This window comes from Neovison vison, chromosome 6, assembly GCF_020171115.1.
Source record: "Neovison vison isolate M4711 chromosome 6, ASM_NN_V1, whole genome shotgun sequence".
NCBI lineage: Eukaryota > Metazoa > Chordata > Mammalia > Carnivora > Mustelidae > Neogale > Neogale vison.
Window position 1 is genome coordinate 137920103 of NC_058096.1, and position 14660 is coordinate 137934762.

General features: G+C 39.4%; 1 protein-coding gene across 3 annotated transcripts in view; it reads right to left on the minus strand.

Moving 5' to 3' along the window:
- The window catches only part of ULK4 (unc-51 like kinase 4), a 672337-nt gene that overhangs the window by 383602 nt on the left and 274075 nt on the right, over positions 1-14660 (minus strand). For all 3 annotated transcript variants that reach the window (XM_044252436.1, XM_044252435.1, XM_044252437.1), the window contains exon 30: positions 2677-2769. In XM_044252436.1, the coding sequence (XP_044108371.1) occupies positions 2677-2769 (93 nt within the window). The remainder of the gene's footprint in view (positions 1-2676; positions 2770-14660) is intronic.

Sequence of the window (14660 nt, forward strand, 5' to 3'; positions counted from 1 at the left end):
GATCTTTGTGTACGGTGTAAGAGAATGGTCGAGTTTCATTCTTCTACATATAGCTGTCCAGTTTTCCCAGCACCATTTATTGAGCAAATAATCCAAAAATTTGTATGGAATCAGAAGAGACCCCGAATCGCTAAGGAAATGTTGAAAAACAAAAATAAAACGGGGGGCATCACGTTACCTGATTTCAAGCTTTATTACAAAGCTGTGGTCACCAAGGCAGCATGGTACTGACATAAAAACAGACACATAAACCAGTGGAACAGAGTAGAGAGCCCAGATATGAACCCTCAACTCTATGGTCAATTAATCTTCGACAAAACAGGAAAAAATATACAGTGGACAAAAGACAGTCTCTTCAATAAATGGTGCTGGGAAAACTGGACCTTTTATACTTTAATTAAATATAGTAAATAAACATTAAGTGCTTCAACATTATCAGTAGGTAAATAAATGCAAAATGAAATCTCATTTTCATCCATTAGCAAAGATATCACCAAGAGTATGAATAAATACTGATGTAAAAAATCTTCCAACAATTTTGATAAATAAAAAGGCAAATTCCAGAAAAATACATAGTGATACTACCTCCGATTTTTTTTAAATCAACAATCAGAAACCAAAGTCATTTATTCCTGTACATGCATATTGAATTTAAAAACCCAGAAAAGATTCAGGACAGATATACACCAAAACAACAACTATTACCCCTGGGACAGAGACCTGTGTATGGCAGTGTGAGAGGGAACAAGGAAGCCTAGAGGACTTCTTGATTTTACTGCTGGATTATAATGCACACACAATACATTCAGATGTTACTTGTCAAACTAAAGCAAAGAAAAACATTTATAAAAATTATTCATTGAATTCTGCTTGTAAACTTAAAAAAAAAAGTGTCTTCCAAGACTACTCATTTTCAAAATAAAAAGACTGTATATAGGTCATCGACTTCAGTAGGTTCTTCCCCTCAATGTGAGGAAATTCACATGAATTTCATAGCAAGCTGGCAAGAAGAGGAAGGATTCTAGAAAGCATGTGACATGAGTGAGCAAGAGTCAGCACTAAAAAAGTAAATGCAACCTGCCCCATCTAATGAAAGGATACAGTTAGTATACAGTATTAATGCCTGGTATCAAAACTCCAGTAAAGAAGTAACTATATGAATTTATATTTGACTTCTAATACAGATACACTCTTTATAATGAAATTTCTTCTGTAGGAAGAGAAAACAGTACCTTTGAGTAACAAGTTTGGAAGGCTCATTGGTCAGGCTTTTAAAGGGCTATACAGACACAGGATTTAGAATTGGCAAGAGTAAATGCTCCCCAAATTCTTTTGCAACATGACATTGAGAGTACAAGGTAGTATTTCTATGTTGCTATCTGGAAACAAATGAGGCTGCTCAGAGCACAGGAAACGGGCCTGAAATTACTTCAGCATCAGCCCTGCAGATGATCCAAAGCCCAAGAGCACCTTGGCAGCCCAAGGACACAGTCATGGCATGCCACCAGAAAGGTTGCAGTTCAGACTTTCACCCATACTGGGTGTTTACTACTAACACTGAATGTGGCTCACCACTACACAATACCTTCCATGGCAGAACAACAGAGCAGATGAAAACAAGATGGTTGGGGCTGTGTGACTTAGTTCTTTCCTAAAGACCAGCCATAGAGGTGTCCAAACCCAAAGGTCCTTGGCCATCACCTAACAACTACAACTAGCTTTCCTGATGGAAAGCAAGGAGGGCCTCCTCTTCTCTGCCCCTTCTATGGACCTGGGGCTCTCTCTGACCAACTCTCCTGTCCCAGACTGAAAGCAGTTGCCACTCTTCTAGAAACTAGCTCTAAAATATTTGGCATCATCACACATAGTATCTTCTATAGAGGCAAAAGCTCTCCCCTGCTGAATAAAAGCATGTCAGTTTAACAAAATGGTAGAAAATAAGAGTCTATAAATACTAGACAGATTGAATAAACAACTGCTCAGTACAATAGGAAGCCCCAATTGACATTTTAAAGTATATGTGTTAGTTTTTTCTTTTTTTTAAGATTTTATTTATTTATTTGACACAGAGAGAGATCACAAGTAGGCAGAGAGGCAGGCAGAGAGAGAGGGAGAAGCAGGCTCCCCGATGAGCAGAGAGCTCAATGTGGGGCTCGATCCCAAAACCCTGAGATTATGACCTGAGCCGAAGGCAGAGGTTTAACCCTCTGAGCCAACCAGGTGCCCCTAGTTTTTTCTCTTTAAAGAATTTATAATTTTTTTAAAATATTTTATTTATTTAACAGAGAGTGAGTGAGAAAGCATAAGCTGTGGGAGCAGCAGAGGGAGAGGGGGAAACTGGCTCCCTGCGGGACTCAATTCCAGAACTTTAGGATCATGACCTGAGCCGAAGGCAGACACTTAACTAAATGAGCCACCCAGGCATCCCAAGAATTTATAATTTTAAAGCATCATGAATTCCAGAGTATGCAAACTCCAGTAAGGGATAAAAGTATGAGAATAAGACCCAAAACCGCATAAATGCAAGGTACCACAAACCATCAAACATGAGAAATGACCACTTTGGTGACTCAAATGTTACTCTTTCAGAAACTCATCATCTCTAGCATTTTTAGACCATATAAAATTCATTTTACAGCTGAAAAAACAAGCAAAAGAAAGCTGGAGCTATAGTACCTGGTGAAAGTTGGGTTGTGTTCTGTCATCGCAACTAGCAATTTCAGAGCATATGCTGGGACCGGGTCAGGCTCTGTGAGGATGTGCTCATACCTGCAATGATAAAGTGATTACAAACAGATTCAGTGGTTTTCTTCACTTCATGTCTCCTCTGAACAACAGAAGCCTTAAAGAACCATAAAGTGCAAAAATAAAGATACCAGAATAAACATATGAGCAATAGGACCTGGTACCGGATACTTAACCTAATGGAACTTCAAAGAGCTTCACTCGGCCACAGGACATGAGGACACCAACCTGCCTCACAGAGGTCTGTTTGAGGAAGAGTTAATGAGACAATCCAGTAAATGGATTAGTATTGGGTTGCACACATGGTAAAAGATAGAAGGAAAAGGAAGCATTTGTGGCAGGGTCCCCAAGAGCACCTTCAAGAGCATCTGCACCTTCAGATGGGCTCATGATGGAGACTCAATAGGGCTACATGGCTAGGATACACAGATGAATCCTAGAGAAGAAGGACACAGGTGGAGACTGGAGGACTCTGTGTACAGAGTCCTAATCTTCCTTATGTTCTCTCCCTCCCATAAGAGGTCAGACAGAGAATAATCTTGTCCCCAGCAACAAAAATGCAACACATGCATGTGATGTCTCTGCCTATCAGAGACTCAAGGGACCAAGGCTTTTGTTGGGGGCTGGAGACATTAGCAACTTCTAATAAGAGTCAAAATCGCTCCTAAGAGGAAAGCTGACATTCAGCATAAACCCTGCCTCTGCACAAGAGACCAGGCAGTCTGAACTACCCCCAGCAGTTAAATGGGGCTGGAAACACTCTTGAGCACCAAGTTCTAAGTCGCCATCCTGCCAAGGTCCAGCCTCTCATCCAGCAAGCAGTCATTCCTAAGGGGAGCAGTCACAGACCTGCTGTGTTAACTCTTTTCTACATAATATTCTTCTTATGAAAACTTTAAAATCTGAAACAATTATTGCCAGAAAGAATAAAACTTAAAAATAAACGAATAAAAGGTCTTTATTATTATTAACTAAAAGTTTCAGCAACACAGTTCAGACAGTGCCCCCGTGTTATCTGTGAGGCAGACGCTGGTTTGCAGAGGGCGTCTCACCTACTCAAGTTCAGCTAGCTGGTCTACAGCACCACGGAGGTGCTCAAGATATAAGTGTCAGATGAAGAGATGGACAGACAGTTGGAGAAATGGATGGACATAGCAACAAACAAACCTTTTTGACTCTACTCTCTGGAACATCCAACAACTAAAAAGGGAGTAAACTACCCTCAAACCCAAAATGTATATTTAAAAATCCATGACATGAAGCGGATGCTTTTCATCTGGCGAATAGGGCCCCAGGCTCTTAGTCAGAGCCTATTTACTCTCATTTTGGAAATCATTATATAACCAGCTTAATTATGTAGCCTCTAATCCCACAGCCATTAAAAAGGAGCCAAGTAAAGGGAAGAGAGGGACTATTACAGAATGAAGTGGGACTTGAAGGCATAGGAAAAACAAAAAAAAAAAAAGCAAACCCAAAAACTCCAAACAGAGAGAAGTCTAGGGAGCATTTAACGTAGAAACAGCAGCTGCTCGTACCTCAATGGGACCAGAGGGCCCATTACACACCATAATGCTCAAAATGGGGGTAGTGAGTCAAGAAAATGTTCAATTGGGTACAGTGCTCTGGTTAAGTAGGCAGGAAGTACCATATTTTAGAAAGATTTCTTGTAAAATATTTTTAAATTACAGCAATTAAAAGTTTTGCTCAGGTATGACAAAGATAAAAGTCAAAATGCCAATCACTCATAATAAAATCATAAATGTTAATAAATCAAAGAGAATGGTATGTTAAAAAACAGTATGGTACAACCTAAGCATCAATAATTTCAGGAGTGAAAAAAAATCAAATTTAGAAAAACAATATGTTTTATCATCTGAATAAAACAAAATGCAAGGAAACACCTTTAGAGGTGATAAAAATTTAAGATCCAGGTTGAACTCTTTCTAAAAAAGGAACAACTCAGCATATTAGAGAGAAATCATTATTCCTTTCTAGAAGAGTCTTATAAAATAAAAAGCTCTTACATCCTAAGTTGGGGGCACCCAAGACGACCTTCAGATTTAATGGTTTGCTAGAAAGCCTTACAGAAAAGTTGTTAAGCTAATAATTATGGTGTGTTACAGTGAATACCAGCGTAGGTGAAAGGCTCATAGGGCAGAGTCCAGGCGGGACCGGGAGCAAGCTGTCAGCTGTCCTTTCCCAATGGAGGCGGTTGGACAGAGCTTACCCTCCAAGCAACACTGTGGACAACACACGGGCTGTACTGCCAGGTGGGGAAGCTCACTGGAGCACTTGTGTCCAAAGTTGCATTAGAGGTCGGTCACATGGGTATGGCCATGTGTCTGCAGGCTAACCTTAGTTGCTCAGTCTCCAGCCCCTCCAGGGGTCAAGTTGATATGCTATAGCCCAAGGCCCCCACCAAAATTCACATTGTTAGCATAAAGTATCTGGCACAGCTCAAGGCCCCCTGTATACAGAGACTCTCTTATCAAGCAGGATAGTCCAAAGGCTCAGAAGTTATCTCCCAGAAGAATATCAAGGGTCAGTCTCTCTTTGTAACTTGTAGGGCTTGAACACTCCACATTTCCTAAGTTAGCTCTTCAGGGCACACGTCCTGAAAAAGGAAACTGAGGCACTGAGTTTAAAGTGAGGCATTAAGTTAGATAGGAGAAGGATGTACCCTTCTGCTGCCGACCAGTATTTGGAAATTGTCAGCCAGAGAATTTCACTGGAAATGGGAATGGGAGGCTTCTGATGAGTCACACAAACAGGCTGGATGACGCCCCCCACCCCTGCCAGTCCTCATTCCCAGACTTAGCTGAATCACTGAGGAAAAGACCACAAGCCTATAAATTTACAAAAGCTTCCCATATAATCTTCTGTACTTTTCTTGTGGAAAGGACAAGATAAAATGTGGACAACTGGTTAGAAATGTAATAAACAATCCCAAGAAGACTGAGAAAACACAAACTATTTTAAAATAGAATTAATAGGAATATGTAGAATCTACATTTAAAAAGAACACAAGGATAAAGCTTTACTGACTGAAATTCAAATGTCTTAAGCTGTTTGAGGTCATCTAACCTGGAAATGGGAGGGAGAGATAAAGCTTGTACCAGCCTGTGCATGAGAATGTTCCCAAAAAATACTGTTATGTTTTTCTCCCCTTAGGAACAAAAAAAAGGTAAGAGTCATAATAAATATGTTTAAAATACAAATACTAAATACATTGAATATAATTTCATTTCATCAAAGATAGGTTTGTAACGGTCAGCAAGAACTAGCCAGAAGAATGCTGTGATTTATTAAGCTTGTCTTCTAAACAGAGATAAAGCATCTGAGCTGATGGTCATTGGATCTTGCACTCCTCTGAATATGACTTGGCAGGAAACCAAGAGTGATGAGTCTGGACTCCTGGAAGGCGTGGAAGGAGACTGAACAGGGGAGAGCTGGCCCATTTTGATGGACAGGGGCTGGAGAGGAGCGCTCCAAGTGCCTTGAGCCTGGATACAGACTGAGATCGCTAACAACGTAAGCCTCTATTCTTCTGCTTCTAGAATCCTCCCAAATAAGGGTCTTTTCCAGGTCCCAAACAGCTGGAACCCAGGCAGGAAAAGCCCTTTGTACTAAATCCACATCAACCCCAAAGGAGAGAACACACTTCTAAAAATCATATATTTAGAGATCCAAGGGATGTTCTCTTCCTTATCTTGCTAAGTGCCTGGTGAAACTGGCACCCAATTACATAAGCTGTCAGGAAGTGGAAACAGGCTATCAGAATAACTCTGCATCATTGGGAGAAGCTACTCTGGAAAAGTGAACAAAGATCCGACCGAGTGGAAAGAAGTATCTATTCTGCTAGGGGTAAGGGGAGGCCCATATCTTGAAGAGGACCACTCTGCTTGGAGTAAGCCACAAATTCACATTTCTACGTCTCAGTGGGATGGGCTCTGAGAATTTTAGGGGAAAGGATTCAAGAATAGAATATCCAGGGGTGCCTGGGTGCCTCAGTGGGTTAAAGCCTCTGCCTTCAGCTCAGGTCATGATCTCCGGGTCCTGGGATAGAGCCCCGCGTCGTCTGGCTCTCTGCTCAGCAGGGAGCCTGCTTCCCTTCCTCTCTCTCTGCCTGCCTCTCTGCCTACCTGTGATCTCTGTCAAATGAATAAATAAAATCTTTTTTTAAAAAAATTAAATAAATAAATAAAATAAAAAATAAAAAGAATAGAATATCCAAGGAACTTTAGAAGAAAGTACAATGAGGAAGATCCTGCTAAATGAAAAGCTGAATTACTTTACAAAATCATAATAATTATTAAGTGTTGTGAGATCAAGAACATACATATAAACTAAGGAAAGAAAGGTGACATACATTGGACAAGAAAGAGTGATCTTAGAAAAGGGGTTAGAATCGTTAGGACATATCTTATGAAAATATATCACCAATAAATTAAGAATTAACAAATTTTAACTTCCACTAAAATACTAACATAAGTAAATATTCACATAATCTTGAGTGAAGCACTCTGAAGCACGACAAAAGAAATGAATCAAAAAATATTTATAGCTTTAAAGTTTTAAGTAGTATTTCTCAATAGGCAAAACCTCCATAAATGAATCAAATGAGGGGAAAATTTGCAGAATGTTGGCAGAACAGAGTGTATAGTCTTAATATATAAAAGGCTATTGCAAACCAATAAATATCCAACCAAAAAAAAAAGGGGGGGACAAAATCCATCCAAGAAGAATATAAATGGCCAAGAAGCATGGAGGGAAATGGCCAACTTCACTAACATCTAAAGGAATTTAAGAGATAACAAGAGTACAGCAAAATAAGTTCATAAAGGGAAGCTGGTAATATAAACTCGTCATCATCTCTGAAAAAAATTTGTCAAAACCTATCAAATGCCCTTAAAAATGTATTTAATATTATAGTGACTCCAACCCTAGAGATTCAACAAAAAGAAATGTACTCAAAGATGTAACCCAAAAAGTGGCTCTTTGCAGCAGTATATATAATTATGAAACACTGGGAAAATCCTAGATGCTCAGTAACTGGAAATTGTTTAAATCATTTTGAGTACATTTATAAATGTAGATAAGTAGAATACAAGGCAGTAATCCACTTATATTGGGATAGACAGAGATATTCACAGTACGGTGTCTGGGAATTGGCAGGAAAGATAGGTTCTAAGGAGGAAATTTCAGAAAATACTAAGTAAATCTTACCACAAACAGAGAAACCATATTGAAAACCAGGCAGATATTAACATAAAATGGTAGGCGAGAGACAAAATGTGAAAAACCTTGAATGGCCGGGTAAGTCCTGTGAATGTTATTTTCTATAATGCAAAGATTTTTGAGCAAGGGACAATATGAAGAAGACAGTGTGTTTAAAGGCATATCTAACAGAATACAAGATGGATTCAAAGCTTGGAGCATAGAGGAAAGAAATGTGTGGGGTTAGCTCAAGAGAAGACTGCCAAAGAGCAAAGGCATGAAGGTGAAACCTGCCTGTGGAGAAGGCTGAGGACCTCCCCACCAGATGGCTGTGAGAAAGGAGTAGAGAACCTACTCTTAGGCATTTTCTGTACAGTTTTGTCCAAAAATTGATCTAGGTGATATCTTGAGTCAACTCCAAAATTTTATGAACTGAGAAAGGCATGAACCAAATAAAGAGTTGATATCTTGAGAATTTTTCAGTCTTGTGATTTTTATGTGACCTGATATTCTGTTGTCTTGCATGAATGCATAGATATTTAAGTATATAAGAAGTTAAATGGATACGTAAGTAGGTGGAGAAACAGGAAAATGATATATATATTTATATATTTTAATATTTTTAAGTGAAAGAAAGATAGGTATGACTTCAAAATAAGTGCTAAATATAATTTCAGAGAGTAAACGCTCAGCTCTTCTGGATCTCTTCAACAAAACCAACAGCAAATTTTTATTACAAAGGCCTGGAAGGCTTAAAAAAAAAGCCTTCAATAAAGCAACACTCAAAGTTAACCAAATATTATCCAAAGGACTGGAGCATTAGAATTATCCTGATTCAGAAGGATACAAGAATATCTGTCCTTACTTTAACTCTGAGATTATCCTACTTTAGATTCCTAGAGGTTGTATCCCAGGAGGGATCACTGTACCTCAATGCACTGCTTTAAGTAGACGCTCAAAACATAGAAGGATTAAGTAAAAGGAACAAAGTAGAACATTATGATGCTTCTTTAGGCTACAAAAATAGTTGTGATTCAAATGTTATCTGTAAAATAAAATTATCTGAGGGAAAGCTAAAATTGAAATACTCTGTTCTGATTTCCATCAGAGATGGCCAAGTTCACATCTATTTTAACATAGAATATTTGTGGTTAAGGGAGACAAAGGCAGGATAAAGAACCATCTGGATGCCCGTTAAGTCACCAACACATAAGCCAGGTAGCCAAACTCACGACTTTTACAGGGTATTATTTCAAACCCAGATAAAGAGCTCTACGGTGTATTGCCACTAATGGAATCCACTTACAAATTCCAATTTCTAAGAGAAAATGCAATTCTAATTTGTAAAAAATATAGCCCTTTCTGAGATTCTAAAAAACAAAGTCTTAATAATTTATGAAGTCATTATGGCCCTGATGATTGCACAGGTCACAAGAGAATTCTAAAGAAGAAAGGCAATACTCATTTTCCCCAGGAGAGAAATGCTGAATGCCATATTGTCATAAAAACACTGTAAGCACATTTATATCAGCATGATCTCTTTTCAAAACACACAAAGCTAAAAGAAAATATGAAAACTAAAATACATGTTGGCAAAGTACTTCTAGCCTAGCAAAGGCAAATTCCATGGAGATTTTCCCCATGGCTTGCTACCTGGCATAAAGAAAGCTTTTCCTGACTATTCTACCTAAAACAATCCCTTCCTCTTTCTCCTTATGATCATTCTCTATCCCCTGACACTGTTTTATGTTTTGATTTTCCTTAAAGTGCTCACAATTAGCTGCAATCATCTTATTTATCTGTTTACTGCTTTGTCTCACCCACTAGAATGTAATTGCGCTGAAAGGCAGGGATCCAATCTTACCCACCATAGCATCCCCAGTGCCTGGCATGTGGAAGTCATTAAAATATATTTATGGAGGGGAGGGAGGGAGAGAGGGCTTTAAACCTCATGTACACAATCACAAAATGTAGTACAAATGACATGATCTACCTTTGTATGAATATGAAAATTTCCTCTTTCCCAAGAAGAGAAATGGTGTCTTTCCTGAGTGAAGAATCTAGTCCCATTTATGGCTAAATACTGAAAGAGAAATGTCCTCACCTTGTAGAACAAGTCTCGGGGAAAAAACAGAAGAAGACTACTTTCAATACTACAAGTCCATTGATAATGAATTTGATATTAAACTTCTGAGAGGTGTCAACTTTAATTGAAGTCACTCTGGACTCAAGTTTCATTAACTATTATTGCCTCTTCTGCAGGAATCTTTCAAATCAAATCTTGTCTCTCTGCTGAAGGAAATCATAGCAATTTCCGGAAATTTCCCAGGAAAAAACTTTTTCTCGTGAATCAATTACATTAGTGGCATTCCAACCATCTCAGAGTGGGCGAGACTGAAGGAGGGAAGGAGAGGAGCAGGAAGTAAGAGCACACGCACCAAGTGTGGCAGAACCAAGATTTCATCACAAGTTTATTCTAATCACAAGACCCAGACTACCAGAGGCCAACATCACCAACTTTAGCATGCAGAGTCTTCTCCAACTGGGGGTAGGCAGACAAGGAACTCAGAAAGGCTGTAAGCACAAGGAAGGTTTGACAACTGTTGCTGACGTAAAGATGGAGGGACCAGTGAGAAGATGTGAGGGCACACTAACGGAACACAAGGCAGCACAGAAACAGGGACTCTGGTCCTACGACTGTGTACTGAGGTGAATAATGGGCCCAAATCTGTCCAAGTCCTAACCCCTGGTACCTGTGAATATGACTTTATTTGGAAGAAGCCGTGCAGATGTGGTTAAGGATCTCAAGATAATTTAAGTAGGCCTTAAACTTAATGACAGATATCCTTATATGAGAAAAGGAGAGGCAAAGTCAAGGCAGACACAGGGGAGAAGGCCAGGTGAAAAAAGAGGCAGAGATTGGAGTGGACACAGCTATAAACCCAAGACTGCTGGCAGCCATCAGAAGCCAGGAGAGAGGCATGGTTTCTCCCTCAGAGCATCCAAAAGGAAACTAACACTGCCAAGACTTTGACTTTGAACTTCTGACCTCCTGAACTATCAAAGAATAAATTTCTCTTATTTTAAGCCAATCAGTGTGTGGTAATTCAGCCTTAAGAAACGAATGCAAACTATGAGAAACTGAATTCTGCCAACAACCTGACCGAGCCCAGAAGCAAGTTTCTCTCATAGTCTCCAGGCAAGGACTCAGCCCAGGGACACCTGACTTCAGGGGTGTGAGATCTAGGACAGAGATCCTGGTCACGCTGTGTCAGACTTCCCACATACAGAACTAAGTAGATGTTGGTTTAAGCCACTCGGTGTGTGATAATTTTTTATGCACCAATACAGATCTAATGGAATATTCAGAGTTTAATATTCTTGTACTATTACATTCTATTACATTAGTTAATTCTCATGATGCAATGTTACAAGGAAGTTTTGATGGTGAGCATCTTTTTCTTGTTCCTGATCTTAATGGAAAAGCCTTTGAGTAGTATTTCAAAACTGTGATCAAAAGAGTTCTGGGAGATGGTAATAGATAAGCCATAGGAAATAGTGTCTTAAGGTCATAAAATGTTGAGAAACACTGAGCTTCAGAAAGTTAAATGGGTGAATTGTGAAATTCAAAACCCAAGGGATAGTAAACACACAAAACGTTTCAGAAAGAACATGTGTTCTGTGGCAGGTCTATGAACCTTACACAGGCACCCTGTTGAAGGAAGTTGGCTTCGAAATTTAATTTATACTTAACTAAACATTTTTATTTGCAGGACTTACAGACTTGTTCAGTTAAAAAATATTAATGTCTGAAATATTTGGCTCTACCACATAGTACACATTCCAAAAAGGCTGTGCCTGTCTTGGTCATTATTATATTCACAGAAACTAGAAATATGCCTATACAGTAAGATGTACTCAATTAGTGCCAATGAATAAATAAGCTGATTGGGAGAAAAAACATTCTCTCTCCAGCTCACTTCATGTAACTATCCCATGCAGCTGTCCACTGGAAATAAGCTGGCCTGTTTACTGCTCACTGCTCTGTGCTTCCCACACCTTTGTGTAACCCAACCTTGCCTAGAAGACCTACTGCTTTTCTTTGCAACCCTACCTAGATTTCAGTATCTAACTGAAATACCCCCTCTCTATCAGTGGTATTATAATTTTTCACACAGAAACCAATACTTACAACTAAAGTTCATCTCTTCAGAAAGCAAAGCACGTACACTGCAGAGGTAACACTTCTTTTATATTAATTCATGAATGTATATAGAAAGCAATCCATCCAAGATATTTATGATAGATGAGGTGATGGTTAATTTTATGTGTTAACTTGACTGGGCCACACAAGCACAGTTATTTGGTCAAACATCATTCTGGGTCTGTCTGGATGAGATTAACATTTGAGTCAGTAAACTAAGTAAAGCAGATTGCCCTCCCTCGTGTGGGTGGGCCTCTTCTAATCAGTTCAAGACCTGGGTAGAACAAAAAGACCGAGTGAAAGGGAACACCTCTGTTCTACTGCACTGAGCTGGGACATTGTTCTTCAGCCACCTTTCGACCGGAAGCATCAGTTCTTCAGTCTCCAGCCTGTCAGCTTTCAGACTGGTATGTTCCTACCAGCTGGCCTGGTTCTCAGGCCTTCGGACTCAAGCCAGAACTACACCATAGGCTCTCTGGGTCTCTAGCCTGCAGACTGCTGATCTTGAGCCGTCTCAGCCTCTACAGGCATGTGAGCAAATTTCCTTATTGTAAATCTCTTTCTTTATATACATACACCCTACCAGTTCTATTTTTCTGAGAACCAAACTAATATTTAATAAGATATTTATTCTTACAACTGAGTTTTCATTCATATCACTAGCAGTTCTGATAAGCACCTGGAACACAGGTATTACATGGTATTTAACAAGATTAAATTACTGTGCTCCCTGAACATTTTGTTAAGGTTTTTAGAAGAGACATCCACTCTTTCCAAAGGATCAACACCCAGGAACCATTTAACCACCAAGCAGAAAGAGCCTTTCTGAGAACAAAGCCACATAGCTATAGACACAAACACACAGGAATGTCGACATCACTCACATCCCTGAATCCAGCTATATTTGATGCCATCACTCACATCCCTGAATCCAGCTATATTTGATGCCAGCACAAGCTCATAATGTGAGCACATGAGTATTTTCCAAATTAGTATGAGTGTTACTGTTTGCAAATAGAAGTCCTAATATAACACTTCCGTGTAAAAACTGGAAAGCCTACTGTATATGTGCATAAAAAGCCTATCCTCTTGGCTTTAGCCAAAGTACTAAGGTCAAAGAAAGATTAAAACTTTTTTTCTTGAAAGATTTTATTTATTTATTAGACAAAGAGAGACACAGTGAGAGACAGAACACAAGCTGGGGTAGTGGGGAGAAGAGGAAGCAGGCTTCCTGCTGAGCAGGGAGTCCAACATTGGGCTCAATCCCAGGACCCTGGGATTATGACCTAAGCCAAAGGCCGATACTCAACAACTGAGCCACCCAGGCACCCCAAAAGTAAGATTAAAACTTTAACAAAATTATGGAGCATCTAGGTGGCTCAGTCAGTTAAAAATCTGCCTTCAGCTCAGGTCATGATCCCAGGGTCCTGGGATGGAACCCCACATAGTGCTCCCTGTTCAGGAGAGAACCTGTCTCTCTCCCTCTGCTGTTCCCACTGCTTGTGCTGTTAAATTCATAAATAAAATCTTTTTTTAAAAATTCAACAAAATTAAAAATATGGATATTAGTATGTACATTTAACAAGCTGAAGCCAAAACCATGTCACTCTTAAAACTGTAGAAACTTCACTATTCTTTCATTAATGTACAAGAGACATACAAGATTTTATTAGTTTTAGATGCACATCATGGGATTCAATATTTTATACATTATAAAATGATCACTATGATATGTCTAGTTACTGTTATCTGTCACCATACAATTATTACAATATTATTAATGTTGGGTAAGCTGCATGTAACATCCCTACAACTTATTTATTTTATAACTGCAAGCTTATACATTTTTTTCCAATTTATTTATTTTCAGAAAAACAGTATTCATTATTTTTTCACCACACCCAGTGCTCCATGCAATCCGTGCCCTCTATAATACCCACCGCCTGGTACCCCAACCTCCCACCCACCCCCACCACTTCAAACCCCTCAGATTGTTTTTCAGAGTCCATAGTCTCTCGGGGTTCACCTCCCCTTCCAATTTACCCAAATTCCCTTCTCCTCTCTAACACCCCTTGTTCTCCATGCTATTTGTTATACTCCACAAATAAGTGAAACCATATGATAATTGACTCTCTCTGCTTGACTTATTTCACTCAGCATAATCTCTTCCAGTCCCGTCCATGTTGCTACAAAAGTTGGGTATTCATCCTTTCTGATGGAGGCATAATACTCCATAGTGTATATGGACCACATCTTCCTTATCCATTCATCCAATGACGGGCATCTTGGTTCTTTCCATAGTTTGGCGACTGTGGCCATTGCTGCTATAAACATTGGGGTACAGATGGCCCTTCTTTTCACGACATCTGTGTCTTTGGGGTAAATACCCAGGAGTGCAATTGCAGGGTCGTAGGGAAGCTCTATTTTTAATTTCTTGAGGAATCTCCACACTGTTCTCCAAAGAGGCTGCACCAACTTGCATTCCCACCAACAG